We start from the raw sequence: 18,460 nt of genomic DNA on the forward strand, positions 1-18,460 counted from the left end.
GGGGGGGACTGGAAAAATGGGGGGGCAGTTTTTTTCCCTATTTCCCCCAAAGCCATTTTTCCCGGGGCGGGGGGATGGGGATGAAAGTGTGTGGAATATTCAAACTATATCAAACTGGGTTAAAAAAAATTATTTTAAAAAACCGGCTTTGGGGAAAAACAGAAAAAACCTGGTGTGTCCCCCCCCCCAATTTCCCCAGGTTTTTTCCCCCAAGCCTTCCCATCTCTAAGCACAACACAGCCTTTTGATCCAGAGCGGGCTAACCAAACCCACCATATGCCTGCGGTAAACAGAAATGTCTTGAGTTAGCTACATCCAGAGAGCCAGTGTGGTGTAGTGGTTAAGAGCGGTGGACTCGTAATCTGGGGAACCGGGTTCGATTCCCTGCTCCTCCACATGCAGCTGCTGGGTGACCTTGGGCCAGTCACACTTCTGTGAAGTCTCTCAGCCCCACTCACCTCACAGAGTGTTTGTTGTGGGGGAGGAAGGGAAAAGGAGAATGTTAGCCGCTTTGAGACTCCTGAAGGGGAGTGAAAGGCGGGATATCAAATCCAAACTCTTCTCTTCTTCTTCTTCTTCATCCCTGATGAGGCTGAGTTGCCTTCTGTGTCTCCAAAGCAGGCTTCCTCAGACTCGGCCCTCCACATGTTTTTGGCCTACAACTCCCATGATCCCTAGCTAGTGGGACCAGTGGTCAAGGATGATGGGAATTGTAGTCTCAAAACATCTGGAGGGCCAGGTTTGAGGAAGCCTGCTCCAAAGGAATGAGTTCCACATCTGGGGCCAACCACAGAGAAGGTCCTAACCTTCATCTCCACATGGAGCAGTACTCCATGGGATAGTGAGAAGGCACTCCTGTTCCAAACTCAAAGCCTGGGCCGAGGTGCTCCATCAAGTGCCTAAGTACCAAGTCATTCTTGGCTTTGTATTTTAACATCCATACCTTGAATTGGACATACTGCAATATAGGCAGCCAGTGCAGATCCTGTAGAACAGGTTTTAAATGGCTGTGCCAATCAGTACCCTCGTACCACCATTTTGTGCTAGCTGCAGTTTCCATACTGTCTTCAAGCGTGCGTTAAGAGTAGTCAAGAAAAGTCATCAGAGCTTGCAAATTGGACTAACAGAATCACAATATCCCTTTCAAAGTGCATCCTTTTATCTCAAAATAAGAGACTTCTTTCTCACAGGAATACGAGTTTGGAAATGTTACACCTCTTTAATAGTTAGAAAAATATAGAAGGACATTCCATACTCCAAAACATGTTTAGGAAATAATACAGGCTCTTTTTTCCATCAGTAATTTATTAAGCTAGTTTTTTAAAATATAAAATAAATAAAGTTAAAATGTATCAATGCAACAACCTAGTTTTAAAAATAAAACTTTGTAACATCAGAATATTAGTCAATACAGGAGCACCAAAACCTTTTAGAGAATATATTCTGTAAGTATTGGTATTGCCTCACAGTTTTCAACAATAATACAAATACCAGGTCTGCAAAATCAACACCAGTGCCCAATGTCTATGTAAAATAGATTTCACTGTAAATAACAGAATCTTGACAAGTTATTATTATTTATTAAATATTAAATATTAATATAATTCATTAAAGTTACACTTTAAAAACAACAACACCCCTCTAATAATCAAATATATCTGAGAAGAGAGTCAATTATAAAAACAAGCTTCACCAAAAGAGTGGTACAAAACATAGATGTGTCGTTTCAGAGGATTCACAATCAAATAGGCAAAATTCTGTTCATGGTTGTTGGATGAAGGGTAACAAAGGCCATGAGCATCCTAGAAGACAAAATATTTAGCATTAATATAAGGTACTAATGTGTGATACAAATTCATCCTGAACACTACAAAGCCTGACTTAAATGGGATTAAGCATGCACAGCTCTTTGGCTCTGTTCTGTTTGAATTTGGCTTGTTTCAGTCAACCACATGTGGGAGATCAGATACTATTAGGGCTCATCACATCAGCTCTGCACTGCAGGTAACCTGAAAAGATTATCAGCACAACCGGGCTGGAAGTGGCTTGGACTGGTAGTGGTCAGTTGTCTCACATTTCCCCTGCCCTCATTTCTGCTACATAGGGAACAGAGGCAGCTGAGGAGGAAAGAGAGGAGACAAGAGACTGCAGTTAATGAGAGAGTGCTGGCAGAACTAAGTCCAAAGCCAGAGCTGTCTCCATCTCTTAACAAGAACTGCTGCATGAAAGGGGACCATGGAAGCATCCTTTCCAGGCAAATATCACCCAGTGGAGAGCCAGAAATATTGCAGGTGAAGGTGCTGTACTGTCAGTTGTGGGACTACAAGGAGCGCTACTACAGCACTGATTAATGTCTTTCAAAAGCAGGGGCAAAAATACTAAATTGGTATGAATATAAGCCTCACTTTCCCCCCAAATTCCGACCGTGAAAAGGTAAAGTGCAGCTTATGGTTTGCAGCCAGGAGCACGGGGCAAACAGCGCCAGGAGCATGGCAAAGCAGCGCCCACCCTGTGCGTTGTCCCCCGTCCTCTCCAAGGCCAGGAAGGGAGAGAGCAAGGAAGGGGAAAGGCTGCCGGCAACATAGCGTGGTTCCCCCTGTCAGGAGGCGCTACACACAAGTAGGTATCCGGCAGAGACACATGCCCGGCTGGCATGTTCTCTCCCTCCTGGTTGGTCGCTCGGGAGTCTCAAAGACTTTCTCCAGCCCAAACATCACAGCGACTGATGCCTCAGAGGCATCAGCACACTTCAGGAACAGCAGAGTATGGGCAGTCAGCGTAACAGACTCAGGAGCGCAGCATTTTGGCTAAACTACTTTATTTACATATAATACGCTCGGAGCATTCTAACTCCTTCCTCATCAGCATCAAACAGGAAAGAGAGAGACAGACAAGCGTCCTATATCACGGAACACAGTAATACAAACATCCTGTCTCCGTCACTTCCCACTATGTGGAATGAAAACATACACTGTCATGTGATAAAAACAATCCCATGACTGCAAGCACAGGGAATGAATCCTAACACACACACAGTATGCAGCCAGGAGCGGCGAGGAATGGAGTGGCTTATATTCGGGTGTGGCTTATATTTGGGCCAAAGAGCAACACTGCTGATCTGGGTTTCTTGACTTTGCAGGTAAGACCAAGAAGGATGCAGTGCCTCTTTGAGTGTCACGCAAGTCTTTTTAGGCCTGATTGGTCAAAGGAATATTCTAAACAGATTGCTAGGTTGCTCCTAATTATGGGTTTCCTGAATCTAACTCTATTACTATGCTAACAAATCTGAGTAAGTTTTTGCTACATACTATAATTATTCCTGATTATTTGGAACAAAACTGCTGCCTATTTACATCAGTTTCTTATTTCCCCGCCTCCCGCCCCCATGCATGCACACAAACACACACACACACACACACACACACACACACACACACACTTTAAAATAGAAATGGCTACATCATATTATATTAAATACAGTAGCATAAAAATAAGTGGAGGGTGCAGCGTTGGGTAAGGACATTCTGTCATGAGAAATAATTGTATAGTAGAAATACTACTGATCCCTCTTACGGTGTTTTGCTGGATGGCAAAGGTCATCCTCTTTAGAGATACCTTTCTACAACTCTTTTCGTAGCTCTATTAAGGATACTCATCTGTTGCCATTTTGATTAACAATGTTGCTGCTATTTTCATGGCCTTGTCCTATTATTATAGCTTATGTCTTATCTCATGACTTTTATACCTTTTTATACATTTTGCAATAGAAGGTTTTGATATCTTATTATCAATTTTCCTAGCTGCATTGTACCTTTTGGTAGAGACAGAGTAAAATAAATTAACACTGAACTTCAAATCTGCAAGCTGTCCACATCGAAAATGCTGGTTCTTCAGGCACGTTGGGTACTGATTTTAGCAGTATCTAAACCAAAGTTTTGCTTAGGGAAATGCAAAATCTATAGCTGTAGAGGTACTCTGTTTTTGCAAAACCAAACCTCAAATACTAGTGTTATCTTCTAACTCTCATATCAACTGAATCTGGAAACCCAGCCAGATGGGTGGGGTATGTATAAATAAATAAATAAATAAATAAATAAATAAATAAATAAATAAATTAGTTATATTATCATCATTATTATCATTATTATCTCTTATTGAATCTAACTTAAGAGTTTTACAGTGGCTCACAATTTCTTAAGTTGTTCTTAAGTTTTTCTTAGATGTATAACCATTAAGGTATGCAACTCCGTTTTTTTATCTCATTGACATGCAAACTACAAATAAGTGACTATCATTCTCTTTCCTTAGGGAAGTAAACTAAGGGCATTTTCACATGCTACTTAGAAAGGCAAATGCTAGTCCTTAAAAAAGGAGAAACTGGTTTTTTTTGAATGGGCTTTCTTTATCTGATTGGCAGCATTTAAAATTCTATAGGTATGCATTTTATTTGAGGCTACCTATACTGAAATCCAGTTTGACATGGAAGCCATAAAAATACCTTACTTTTCCCCCATAGTGGAATACTTTTAAAACCATAGATTAAAATGAAATTCTTTGTCTGATTTGCCTTTTTGAGAAATGTGTTCAGTCTATGTAAAGTCCTTGAAATTCTGGTATCTGAAGATGTTTGTGGCCAGGCAAAATAGAATCCCCTCCCCCACTTACTGCATTGTCCATTGCCCAAGGAAGAAAGAGGGCAAAAATTGGAAACAGGTGTGCCCAAAATTTGCATATTCTAATTTATATGTATAAATGCAGTTAGAAATATTGGGTTGGGTCCATCTAATTCTACTCAGAGCAGACCCACTGAAATTATTTTCAATACGTCTGCTCTGACTAAGACTATCATTGAAGACGCCCAATATAATTTAAACAGGGGCACCATCTGCACAATACATTTAATGCAATATTATACCACTTTAAAGAGTCATGGCTTCCTCCAAAAAAATACTGGGAACTATTGTTAAGGTTGCTGATAATTGTTAGATCTCTACTCCCCTCACGGAACTATAATTTCCAGAGTTCGCTGGGAAGAGGCATTGATTGTTCAACCACTCTGGGAATTGTAGCTTTGTGAGGGGAATGGAGTGCTCTGCATGCAACAGGTGCCAACTTTAATCCCCTGGCATCTGTAGGCACAGCTAGAAAAGACCCCCCTCTCTCTAGAAAGCCACTGCCTGACACTATAGGCAATACTTAACTAGATGGATTGACGGTCTGTGTTGGTATAAAGCAGCATCATTTGTACTTAAGGCTCACAGTACTATAAATGATAATAATGTTCACAGTGGATTGAAATCTTGAGAAATGGGTTGGGTTGATGATTAGCAGAATGATGAGCCAAACATCATTATATAGCTATTATACAGTCCTATTCAGCAATGTTTCCACTGAATTATAAAAAAATCTATCATTTTAAACAGAAAACCTTTTATCATCCTCTTTGTCTGCAGGTGGGTGGTCAACCATTTGTTACATGATTTGCACTCTGGGACTAAGGTTAGATTCTCAGCTGTTGTTAAAAAATCACATAGCAAGAGTGACCAAGACAGCTTTCTTTCACCTGTGTCTTACGACTAGAATATTTGTCATTTTCTATTTCTTATTTTCGGATGCAGACTTAGATAGAATGACTCATGGCTGGGTTCCCACAAGCACTTGATGACACTGAAGAGAAATTTATCAAAGAACAACTCCAAAACAGAAGCAGGACAGAAATGCAACTGTATCCTTAAATAGATTTTCTGATCATAAGCACAATACCCAGTTTACCTTGGAAGATTGTTGTGTAAATAGAAAAGGTTACGTCCAAATCTGCAACATCCATTTATACAATCACATCAAGATGGTCCTCAGATTTACAAAAGTAAGTTGTAATAGTGGATGCAATCAAGTGCTGTAATATATTGGATGTCAACATAGCTAAAAGTACAAATACCCATCGTAGTTCTCATTCTTAAAATGTTATGTAAAAACTGAGGAAAAAATAATTTTAAAATCTTGCAGAAAAATCCTCATGGTTCAGCAAAAGTTATTCACTTTTATGTCTCATTGGTTTTGATGGGAGTGATCCTACCACATGTTTACCTCTCCCACTTTGGCCATAAGAAATTTGTTTCAATGTCTAAACTAACATGTTAGCAAGATTTAAAGGAGAAAAAACAATACAACAACAATTTCTAATAAATTTTATGTCTTTTTTTGACAATAAGAAGAAACATGGTTTGTCACCCAAGTCAAATTATGGTTTTGAAATGTTCTAAAAATTTGAACTAAAGTAGTCAATAGATGCAGAATTTTGTTGGATGACTTCTCAGCTATCTGTAAAGATTTTTGTTTATTATTTTATCTTCAACAAGGTCTTTGAAAGATTATGGTTACTGAAAGTTGCATTTTTGTGTGTATAACATTTCCTGTGAATTTTTGTTCTTAAGTGCTTAGTGTTATAACAACAAGTTCACCCATCAAAATCAGTGGGATGTAAAAGTACTTTGCTGTGGCTTGATCATGCCCAAACAGTGTTTGCTTGACTGTCTTTTTTCATAATTTGCTTGAAATTTATATCTGAAAATATTTTTGGTTATATGATTAGTACCCCTCCTCCTAATGAAATACTTACATAAGCGCAGACTTTAAAAATGGTAGATATTATTTTTATTTCCTTAGTTTCAGGATCCTTTTGAACACTGAAATTCAAAAAAGGATAAACTGTTTTAATAATGACATCTGGAACAGTCAGAACTTACAGTGCAAGACAGACTGTGTGGATTGGCAGCTAAAGAGTTAATAGAACACAAGATCATATGAGATCTTCAGGGTCAAAGAAGGAGCAGTAGAACAACAAGTAAAAACATGAAACATAATAGAAAAAGAGAAAGGAAAGCTTCCAGAAGAGAGTGGCTAGCAAGTGGGTGGGAAAATATTGAAAAATGTCATGGCAGCCAAGAGTGAACACTGTCTTGCTAAGGGTGTTACGGCTTTAAGCTGTGTTGGGAGATCTGAGTGGAAAAACGGAGGAAAAGGTGGAATTAAGAAATGAAAAGGAAAGGGAGGAAAATGACTCCAGAAAAATTTTAGAGTATGTTGTGAACCCCTTATTCCCAAGCTTCTTTTTGGACTGGTGCTCCAACTAGCCATGGCAAGGGTGGGAGTGGAATTCTGTATGTTGCTGCTCAATTTGCAGGTTGCTAGAATAGGATCACACTCATAAACCTTATTGGGTATGCTTTCTACCTGGGAGCCAGCTTCTACCCATATCTTCTGTGGACAAGGTTGTTCCTTATAAGATGACAAGGAATAGACTAGGCATTTATACTAGCATTGCAAACTTGCTTCCTGCCCAGCCCTGCTTAGATCATATATTTGATGCCATTGCAAAGCTGAAACCTGCCCCAGAGCACCTTCCATGATCACACCAACAAGTAAAACAACTAAGTAAATCAGATTCACATTAAAAAAGCAAAAACATATTCACCTCACAAGTTCTTTATATAAAGCCTTTGTGGTTTCTAAGTATGGACCAAGTTCATCTTCATATTGACAAAGAGCTCCTCCAAGGCAAAGATGCTTAAAAAGACAGAAGAGAAATTCCTCCCGGTCTAAATGGCTAAATAAGTCATAGTGGTCTGAATCTTCCAGTAGAAGTACCTATCATGAGACAAGGAGGAAAGGCAATGTAATATGGATAATGTTTTATATATTATATTACAAAAATACATTATTTTGTATTCCCAGTGGTTTCTGTATATATATATACACACACACACACACACACATATTTGCTTTATATATATACACACACACACACACACACACACACACACACACACAGAGTATATGCAATAAATTTGGTAATTAATTTAATTAATTTGGGTATAGTTAAAAAAGAAAAGTATGCAGTACTGCAGCAGGGAATCCAGACCACAATCTGGCCCGATCACTGACCAAACTGCACAGCTGCCATCAGCTTTGAAACATATGTCAACAGGAAATAGCCCCATCAAAAAAAGTCACCAGTTGCTAGAAAACATCCCCCCACCCCGGAAAGTCAGTGTCCTCTGCCATGATTAAACAAAGGAGGTTCTAGGGTGGTGTCATGGACTGGATGGATGCAGAGTAGTAGTGGGAGGCAGCAGCTGGGAGATGGATGGTGGGACGATGATGCGTGGTCAGAGGAAGAAGAGAGAGCAGACTGGGAGGAGGCGGTGCTGGAAGCTGAAGAGGCAACAGGCTTTAGTGGGCAGGAAGAGGCTGTGGCAGAGGGCAGTCCAGACTCATTGAGGCAGGAGGAGGGAGGAAGGGAGGCAGACAGAGATGAGGCAGACTGCTGAAGAATCCAGGGAGTCTCCCCCTCCTGCTGCAACCAGTTTCCTACTGCCGTCTCCCAGAACACGCAGAGAAATGAAAAGTGTGGAGCAATGAGATAAAAGGCGATGGAGCATCAGTTTGCTGAGGATGGAACCAGGGAAGGAGCCCTAGAGAGTGGTGGGAAGCAATCCTTGCAGTGGCTTCATTAGGGCAAGACTGGGAAGCATTGCTGTGACCACTAAGACTGATCTGTTTTGTTTCTCTGAATAAAGAGTTAACATCATGGACATTGGGTCCTGACAGGTGTCGTGACTGGTGTGGTTGCACTAGGCACTGCGCTGCAGGGGGTGCCAAAACAATGTTATAGAATGGAATATTAGAGGTGGAGGGTGCTGAATTTTAGCATTGCACCGTGCCCAAAATCTGCCACTGGCTTAAGTCCAGCAACATCTAGAGAGCCACAGGCTATTCACTGCTCTAGCACACCTTAAGTTATCAGTCTTCCTCAAGGGCAATGTCTATATAAACCAGCCCACAAAACCAAGGCAGGTAACCATCAGTCAAGATGCAGTAGCGTGTTATAATTTTATCACGAAGAGCTTTTTTTGGACATAGAAACACTTCCTGAACCTCAAGCAGGTTTTGACTCTGCGGAGGCAAAAAGGAACTGAGCAAGTGAATTTCTTGTTCTGCACCACAATTGGTCAAAGGGAGGAGTATGAGTATGCTCCAAGCCTAAAAGGCTTGTATATTTCGCAATATGTAATAAAACTGGCTGCAAAATGAAGTTCTCTGAAACTACATGCTGACATCATCAGATGATAGCAAAACTGAAAGGAAGCACTTTGGGATTTAGTGCTGTTTATGAACACAAGATCCATATGGAGGCTATCAATATTAGCTGTGATAACTATGTGGTTGCCCTGGCAAGAAAAAGTGACTAATAAATGATAATTAAACTATAAAATAATAATAGACAGAAGACAGATGTTAACTACACTTGCACTAACCTTTCTTAACTCATCAGCAATGAGAATATCATCGTGATATTCATCAAAACACTTTACAATACTTCCACTTTCTCGAACAACCCCTTTACAGTATAATCGGTCAAAAAATGACATGGAAACTTGCTTGCACAGAATATTCTTGACATCAATTTTTCTCACACTGGTATCTGAAACATATGGCAGAAATCAAATGAACAATCACAATAGCATTTACGAATCTGCAGGATTATATTTTCATATCTGAACAAAGTGGCTTAATACTATCAAGGTTACATTTTAATTTGGAACATTTTAAACCTGTTGAAATGTTCCCAAATTACTACATAAGAAAAATATGACTACCTTTAGACCCAGTGTGGTGGAATAGGGATAGAGTTTGGTGAAGAGAAAGCAAGATAAATTCCAACGCAATTACAAGCAGGTCACAAAGCATAAAAAAGTTGGCAAAACCCCCAACTTGGTGTAGAATTCTTCCCTCTTCCCTAATGTCTAGTCCAGCAGATGGTGAAGTTATTTTAATGTGAAGCAGCCAATGAAATGGTGCAGGCGTGAGGAAATGTGAAATGTTGTGACGTGAGGACACAGGGTAGGTGGAACTAGACACTATGGGGTGGAAGGGTGGTTACATAGTTCTTTGTAAGTACTGTAGTTCCATTCCCAGTAGGGTGGCCTTTGTAGATCACTTATCTCTCAGTCTAACCACAGGCTAAAATGTTGCCCTGAGGAAGAGCAGTATGCAAATGTAACAAGCACACATTGGGTATGATCAGCTTGGAACTTCTTAGAACTTCTGTTCACTGGACTGGAATGAACAGGAAATATGCAAGTGTTCTCTTGCCCAATTTTCAGTTATGAAATAATTATGAACAGCTCATATAAAATTATTTATTCAGTAGTATCAAAGCTGAGGAAACCACAAAAAGGAAGCAATAAAGATGTCAATGCAGAAGGAGGTATTTTTACTCAGTCTCCAAAAGAAACCTTAAAGGCTATCTTAAAAATAAATAGATCAGGAACTCTTTTGAAGAGACTAAGATGAAAGGGAAACAGCTGACAATGCATTAATGTCTGCAAATGCAGGCAATAATGTTCATCATATAAATTTAATGCACTTTACATCACCTTTCAATGGTAAACTGACCTAGAAATGTTTTAACAGACTACAAGCAACAGTAGGGATTTAAATAAAAGTTTGAATATTGTTACTTAATATTTAACAATCTTTTAATATGGTTCATTGTCATTTTATGAATGTATCTTCATGCTACTTTGGTATAAGCTGTGTTGGAAGGATCTGTATCCTGAAAAGCAATATATAAATAACCGCTACCAATCACACCATCATTAGAATCAGCAAGTCATTTTGCAGAGGAAAAGGAATTACCGCACTGAAAACGGATTTAAAAGAGAAGTTGTCCCAAAGATGTTATTTTTACCTAATGTAGTCCATTGGCCAGAAGGGGAAATCAATTTCAAATTGCTGTTAACATCTGGATGATTAAAAAAGGCCTGGAAGTAGAGTCAATAACAATTGGCAGTCAAACAGATTCTATTATCTGATTCGATACATGCATCAAGTAAGGTGGCTTTGGCTTGATTTAAGACCATAAAGGTCCACCAGTCCTATATTTCCCACTAGCCAAACATATGTCTATAGGAAGCCCCCAAGTAGGGCATGAGGACAACAGCCCCTTCCTGTTGTTGTTCATCAATGACATGCTGCCTTCTGACCCATCAGGTGCTACATAGTCATAATAACTAGTAACCATTGACAGCTTCATCCTTTGTAAATTTGTCTAATCCTCTCCAAATGTCTGAAATTCAAGACTGCTGACCAAATTAGGGTTTTCATTCAGGGAACTACTGCTGCAAGTCACTCCACTGATAAAAGTCTGGAAGGTGAAAACGATTTATACCCATGTCTATTTATAAATGAGACAGGTCTGCCCAGCTGCTTCTGAGCAAACACAATCACAAGTTCACACAGGGGTATAATTCTTCCCCTTAAAACACACACACACACACACACACACACACACACACACACTATGGGAATGACCTGTAGAAGCACTCTTGTGAACAGAACAAAAAAGTATTATGGGAAATGAGAAACAAATTTTTTAATAAATAAATAAATAAACAAACATGTTGTCTTACTTAATATAATAGAAATCACTAAGTAGCATACATAAAAACAAGAAAAACACAATCATATTCAATCCTAAAAACTAAAATTTAAAAAATGCAACTGTATATCACACAAAACCAAGGTTGGAAACAGGGTTGTATTTAAAATAATGTATGCTGCTGTTTTGCCCTGTTGTGCTTCTAGCCATTTGATATTTTAATGCCGCTTCCGTTTTAGTAATATTTATTACACACCACTTTCAACGTTTTAATCAAAATTCCAAAGTGGCCTATAAATCTACAGACTACCTCAAAAGCTGGTGGACTCGTCTCATTCACTGGAGGTTTTTAAACAAGAGGTTGGATGACTGTCTTGGATGCGGTTCCTGGGGTCGGCCTAGATGACCCTTAGGTGTCCCTCCCAACTATATGAAACCCCCTTTTAAACTAATAAATCACATTTGGTTTACTACCATAATGAAATCATCCCTCTGGTAGCCTTTGAAGTTCTGATCAAAGCTGAATGCCTGTGCAGCGATTCTGCCATCCATGGACCTGCGGAATGTAGAAAAAGAAATCCGTCAGGCCTGTATTCTTCATGTAATAATAATAGGCATGAGGGGATTCCGCACTGGAAAAAATGATAAAAGAATCTTCAACGTGGCATTTTATTTTATTTTTTTAAAAGTTCTTTAAGTTCTGGAACAGAGGTGGATGCCAGCAATGATTTGCTGAAAGATTTCCAATTACAGCAGTGAAGCCTCTCGATTAAATCCTGATCCTGAAACGCACCTTGCCCTACCACAATCCTGAGGGCAGCCTCTAGCCAGAAGACTGACCCCCATCTTGCACTTTCACCCCACTTTTCCCTCCCCCTTCCCTGCCCCCCCCCACGCCTGAGAAACCGGAGAAGGAATGGCCGCTTCTCCCCACCACTTGAGGAGGCGGTCTCGGGTGTCCCTGCTCTCCAGCACTGGAAAGCTTTTTTGCGGGAGGTGATGGAAAGCGTAGCGGGGCTCCCCGCCTTCCTCCCCGTAGGCGGCCATCGCCGTTCCTGCAGGACGCGGGCGGTTCCCATGGCAACGCGCTCTCGCTGGCCGCTCAGCGTTGTACCTTTTTATTAAGTCCCCCCAGGAAACAAGCAGCCCGGTGACAACGGTTCCGCTTCTGCAACGCAGGAGATTTAACATCTGCAATCAGCTGGTGGGGGGGAGGGTAGGGAGCGGAGCGGCTGAACTATTTTCTCTATATTTAAGTGGATGGATATACTTCGCCTTTTAGGAAGTTTTGGTCGCTCTCTCTCAATGTATATGCATATATATGTGTGTGTGCATTTGTGTGTTGCTGTGTTCTCATTAGTCTTTAAGATATAAATACACACGCCTGTTTTGGTTAGTCATTGTTATATATGTTTTACACAGCGACTAACAAACATATTTATTATGTCTGTGTATGTCTATTATGCTCACAATAGCATATGATGGGCACACTCGGCCACTTCCATTGGTGGAATTGGCGCTTCTACAGGTGCGACACCTATTTGTAAGTTTAGAAACCTCAGAAATCAAGGAGCATATCTTTACTGAGGATTTGTTTGCGAAATATTGTGGACTTCTTTGACTTTTTCATATTTTTTTAGCTTCGCGGCTAATCCTTAGCTGATACTCCATCTTGACTTTATGACTTGAACATCAAGCCAGCTTTTTGCTCACTGTTTTGTGGCATTCTAGTTGGTCTTAATAAAAGTATTGCCACACACACACATTTGCAAGTTTAGTGTGGCAGCGCCTGCACTTTGGAACCCCCTGCCTATTGAGACCAAGCAGGCGCCTTCACTGTACGCTTTTCGGCACCTGCTAAAAACATTCCTGTTTAAACAAGCCTACCTAGGTGCTTAGAAAGTTGAGGTAATTTTAATCTGCATGAGTGTGTTACCTTTTGTATGTTTTGAAGCAAAAAATTCTGAGAGTTGTCAGAAGAAAGAAGAGTTTAGGGAGTTGGGTATGTTTAGCCTGGAAAAGAGGAGACTGAGAGGAGATATGATAGCTATTTTGAAACATCTAAAGGGCCTCACATGGAAGATGGAGCAAGCTTATTTGCTCCTGCTCTGGAGTGTACGACCCAAACCAATGACTCCAAGTTACCAGAAAGAAGATTCCGGCTAAACATCAGGAAGAACTTTCTGACAGTAAGAGCTGTTCGACAGTGGAATGGATTCCCTCTAAAAGTGGTGAACTCTGTTTTCTTGGAAGGTTGGGTATCCATCTGTCAGTCATATGTGAGAGGCCTACATTGCAGGGGGGTGGTCTCAATGACCCTTGGGACACTTCTAAGATTCTATGGTTTCCCCCCTTGATTTTACTGTTTTATCTTTTGTAAACCGCTTTGAGGTTGTTTGCTGTCTTTACAATCAAGTGGTGTATCCGTTTTAAACAAAATAATATACATAATGATTCGTCACTATGAAAATCACACACACTATGAAAGCAATTCAGCATGCACGAATTAAATAACTATCGTACGAGTCTTCCTGATGAGTGTCAGTAAACAGTGGTAGTAGCATCATTATTATATGCAGAGTCATCAATATGGAAGTGTTTCAGCACTTTCTGCATACACCATCACCTGTGGCCTATTCCACCCCCCAACCTGTTCCTGATCATTACTACTAAGGGTGTATGCCACTGCCCTCTACCAAGCCCACTGCGCTCATCCCTGTCATTCATAACCTGTTCTGAATGAGGCAACAAACTTTGTATGTACTCTTTACTCCAGTTTTGTTTGACTGACACGTACAGCCTGACTCAGTATTTCTCTCTCTCCATCTCCTCCTCCTTCCAAGGGATTGGTAACATTTTAATTGGATTGATTTGGGCTGATGCTCAGTATCGGTCATGCTAGCAAAGTAAGCAAAATGCCAGCATGACTAAGGGTTTTTTAAGGCAGCAATCCAATGCATGCTTCTTTGAAAGCATGCCTCACTGTAGGGATGCGGGTGGCACTGTGGTCTAAACCACTGAGCCTCTTGGGCTTGCTGATTGGAAGGTCAGCAGTTCAAATCCCCATGACGGGGTGAGCTCCCGTTGCTCTGTCCTAGCTCCTGCCAAACTAGCAGTTTGAAAGCACACCAGTGCAAGTAGATAAATAGGTATCGCTGCGGCGGGAAGGTAAATGGTATTTCCGTGTGCTCTGGTTTCTGTCACGGTGTTCCGTTGTGCCAGGAGCGGTTTAGTCAGGCATAGGCAAACTTGGCCCTCCAGATGTTTTGGGACTACAACTCCCATCATCCCTGACCACTGGTCCTGTTAGCTAGGGATGATGGGAGCTGTAGTCCCAAAACATCTGGAGGGCCAAGTTTGCCTATGCCTGGGTTTAGTCATGCTGGCCACATGACCCAGAAGGCTGTCTGTAGATAAACACCGGCTCCCTCGGCCTGAAAGCTAGATGAGTGCCACAACCCCATAGCCGCCTTTGACTGGACTTAACTGTCCTGGCGTCCTTTACCTTTTACTTCTGAGCAATAGGTAGTGGGATGATCTGGTGGTATAAACGTTAAGCACAGTTAGGAACAGATTGATTAGAATTTCAGTTTTTTCCTGTGAGGTTGCTGATATAGTTATGGCCATCAATCTGCTCATCCCATGTAAGTATGGTCATCATGGATTCGGGCATCATCAGAGTGGCACTGGAAGCAGTTGCAGTTGCAACTGGCTTCCAGCAGTTACTTTCTTGCACAGAAAGGAGTTGGAACATTGTGTTCTATAAGAATAATGTACGGGAACAGATATTGTAGAGCTTTGGAGATATAGATCAGATGCAAGAGGCTTCGCCCACTCAAGTCATTGTGTCAGCTGCCGGATCAGCCATTGAGTCAGGGTGTGTTCACTTCTCCAGCTGGTTGTTCCAGATCCTTAGGAGGCGAAAGGCCAAGGAAGGGCACGTGTAGGATGTTGGCAGGAAGCACAGGTGAGTCTACACCTGTTCTTGCAGGTGTAGCCTGGAAGGTGGGATTCTTGCAGCCCTCAGGTGGGATTCAAGGAAACAGGAAATCAGTTTTTAATAGGGATGCGGGTGGCGCTATGGGTTAAACCACAGAGCCTAGGGCTTGCTGATCAGAAGGTTGGCAGTTCGAATCCCTGCGACGCGGTGAGCTCCTGTTGCTCAGTCCCTGCTCCTGCCAACCTAGCCATTCGAAAGCACGAAGTGCAAGTAGATAAATAGGTACCACTCCGGTGGGAAGGTAAACGGCGCTTCCATGCACTGCTCTGGTTCGCCAGAAGCAGCTTAGTCATGCTGGCCACATGACCCGGAAGCTGTACGCCGGCTCCCTTGGCCAGTAAAGCAAGATGAGCGCCGCAACCCCAGAGTTGTCCGCGACTGGACCTAATGATCAGGGGTCCCTTTACCTTTATTTATTTGGTTTTATTCTAATTGTTGTAAACTGTCTTGGGAAGGGTGGTTGAGAAATGAATGAAATAAATTAAAACGTTGTCTTCTTCCTGCAGAAGCTGCTCAATCTGTACACTTCAAAACTCACCTGGGTTTCCGTCCTCCATCACTTACTTTCAGATATGTCAACCCCGAGTTTCCATCAGTGGCTATTACACCTTGCTTTGTCAGACAGAAGGTTGGCACAGAAAGGTCCCCTATGCCTTATTGGCTGGGACCAACTGCCTTTTGGCTCCTTCCCTTCCCAAATTGCCCCCATAATTAGCTACTCCACCTAGTCATGGGGGTTAGGCAACCCCCACTTACACCTTAAAATTACAAGTGAGAGTCAAGGGATGGCATTAAGTAGCCCCCCCCCACACACATCTGATATGCATTCTAACCACACACACCGTCAGCCTTAATGCATGCATGTGGGTGCTCTTCCACAGAAGGGTCCTGGGTCATTCAGATCTCCATGACTTCAAAGCTATCCTTGACCTTGTTAACACCAGGGCTCTGTTGCTTCCCTGTTGTGCATCTTCTGCAGCTGTGGTGGACAGTGGCGTAGCGTGGGGGGTGCAGGGGGGCCGGCTGCACCGGGCGTAACATCTGGGGGGGCACGCTCGCACTTGCAGCTCTCTGCCCCTACCTGGCTCACGGGTTAGGGGGCGCAAATTACTTGCCTTGCCCCGGGTGCTGACAACCCACGCTACGCCACTGGTGGTGGAGGACACTTTGCCGCTTCTGGTCACTGCCTGCTTGGTGCTGACCCATGGCAGGGCCTTCTCAGAGGTGGCCCCCCATTTATAAACTGTCGTCCCTAGTAATGTGCACCTATCTCCCTCGTTATTAACATTCAGGAGGAATTCAAACATGTTTACTCAAAAGGTGATGGCTGGAAGAGACGGTTTCCAGCAACCTCGACAGTATTATCTGTGCGGATATGTGGCTGTATTAAAATGCTTTTAGATGCTCTTAATGGTTTTTAACTGTTTTTATTTGTTTTATTGTTAATTCCATTGTTTGACTGCTTTGCCACCCTGGGCTTCTGTGGAAGGAAGGAAGAATAGGGTGAAATAATAATGATAATAAGAATAATACTCTTCTTACACTCACACTTACTTGCAGATTTCACAGCTAAACCTTTGGACTAGTGGGGAATTGGGATGGGTTGGGTCACCTGAACTATGGGGATATGACGATCCTGCAAGCAAAGGGGAGGGACATGGTCTAATGGTAAATGCATGCAGAAGGCCCCAGATTTAATCCCTGGCGTCTCCAGCTACTGCTGAGAACTCTGAGCTGCTGCCAGTCAGTGTAGATGATACTGAACTAGATGAGCCAATGGCCTGACTTAGTACACAGAGGCCTTCTACGTTCCTATGTTCCAAAGCGTGTTCCTACTGCTTCTTTTAACTGCTGAGCAGGAAGCCCTGCAGTTTCTTTGTCCAGCTTTTCCAAAAATAGCTTTTATTGCAAAATCCTGTTTTCTTTGTCTGTTGTTTACACTGGTTCAAATAAAATTTATGAAGTGTTATAAAACAGAGGGAACCAAATGTCATCCTCTGCTCAGCCTGCTAGGTCTTCTCAGCTCCACAGGCTTTTTAGGGAGGAGCTATAGCTCTGGGTTAAACCACAGAGCCTAGGACTTGCCAATCAGAAGGTCGGCGGTTCGAATCCCCGCAATGGGGTGAGCTCCCGTTGCTCAGTCCCTGCTCCTGCCAACCTAGCAGTTCGAAAGCACCTCAAAGTGCAAGTGGATAAATAGGTACCACTCCGGCGGGAAGGTAAATGGTGTTTCCGTACACTGCTATGGTTTGCCAGAAGTGGCTTAGTCATGCTGGCCACATGACCCGGAAGCTGTACGTTGGCTCCCTCGGCCAGTAAAGCGAGATGAGCACCGCAACCCCAGAGTTGTCCGCGGCTGGAACTAATGGTCAGGGGTCCCTTTACCACTGGTATGTGTTGCCCTCCACCCCAGGGTTGGTCAAAAGTGAATGCAGCCCTCAGGCTAAAGAGACTTAGCTATCCCTGTTCTAAGAGGCTGTTGAAGGAATAGTAAGAAAACCCTTTGAAATGCTTTATATTTTTCTAATGAGAAAAAAAAATCATTCCTTGCAGAGTAAGGATTTTCCCTGGAGCCAGTTGAATACCAGGTAAATGACACACCTTCCTTCTGGAAGCTTCTCTTGTTCCAAAGTCAGTCTTTGAGAATTGGGTTTTGCAAGATACTTAGGACCAATATATGTTTTATATATGTGTGTGTGTGTGTGTGTGTGTTTTAAGAAAGGCCTTTTACCCAGTTCCCTCCATTTAACCCAGGATAAGACCTTGAAATGCAGAGAGTGCAAAGAGATTTAATTGAACCATTTAAAAATAAACCCTCAAGCAAGTTGGCAGCCATTTAGGCCCTTGGAATGAATGAAGGTATAATAAATAATATGCTCCAATCAGGTATCAGAATCTCAGTGCAGACATCAGCTAAAAATATATGCTCTAGCTCAAGACTGATTTATTCTTCCTCTGCTATTCCATTTAAAAGGCATTAGATTGATGCCCTGAAAGTGACAAAAGTGTTGACTGAA

The 18,460-nt window shown here is 42.0% G+C and overlaps 1 protein-coding gene across 1 annotated transcript; it reads right to left on the minus strand.

Annotated features, from left to right (window-relative positions):
- Positions 1–1,626: 1,626 nt before the first annotated feature.
- CFAP300 (cilia and flagella associated protein 300) lies at positions 1,627–12,532 on the minus strand. The gene is made up of 7 exons (XM_081197716.1): positions 12,378–12,532; positions 11,918–11,999; positions 10,754–10,826; positions 9,318–9,484; positions 7,475–7,647; positions 6,620–6,686; positions 1,627–1,802 (listed from the first exon to the last, which is right to left on the minus strand). The coding sequence occupies exons 1-7, from the start codon at positions 12,488–12,490 to the stop codon at positions 1,671–1,673; spliced, it is 807 nt and encodes a 268-aa protein (XP_081053842.1). The 5' UTR covers positions 12,491–12,532; the 3' UTR covers positions 1,627–1,670.
- Between the last annotated feature and the right edge of the window lie 5,928 nt (positions 12,533–18,460).

Source organism: Podarcis bocagei (assembly GCF_964188305.1).
Source record: "Podarcis bocagei genome assembly, chromosome: 6".
NCBI lineage: Eukaryota > Metazoa > Chordata > Lepidosauria > Squamata > Lacertidae > Podarcis > Podarcis bocagei.

Bases quoted from the DNA above. Each gene is read 5' to 3' on its own strand.
- CFAP300 (XM_081197716.1), bottom strand. From the start codon at position 12,490: ATGGCCGCCTACGGGGAGGAAGGCGGGGAGCCCCGCTACGCTTTCCAT. The intron at 6,687-7,474 runs GTGAATATGTTT...TTTGAATTTCAG, and splicing joins TTATATAAAGAACTTGTGAG to TGTTCAAAAGGATCCTGAAA. The intron at 1,803-6,619 runs GTAAGTATTTCA...TTTGTCTTCTAG, and splicing joins TTTTTAAAGTCTGCGCTTAT to GATGCTCATGGCCTTTGTTA.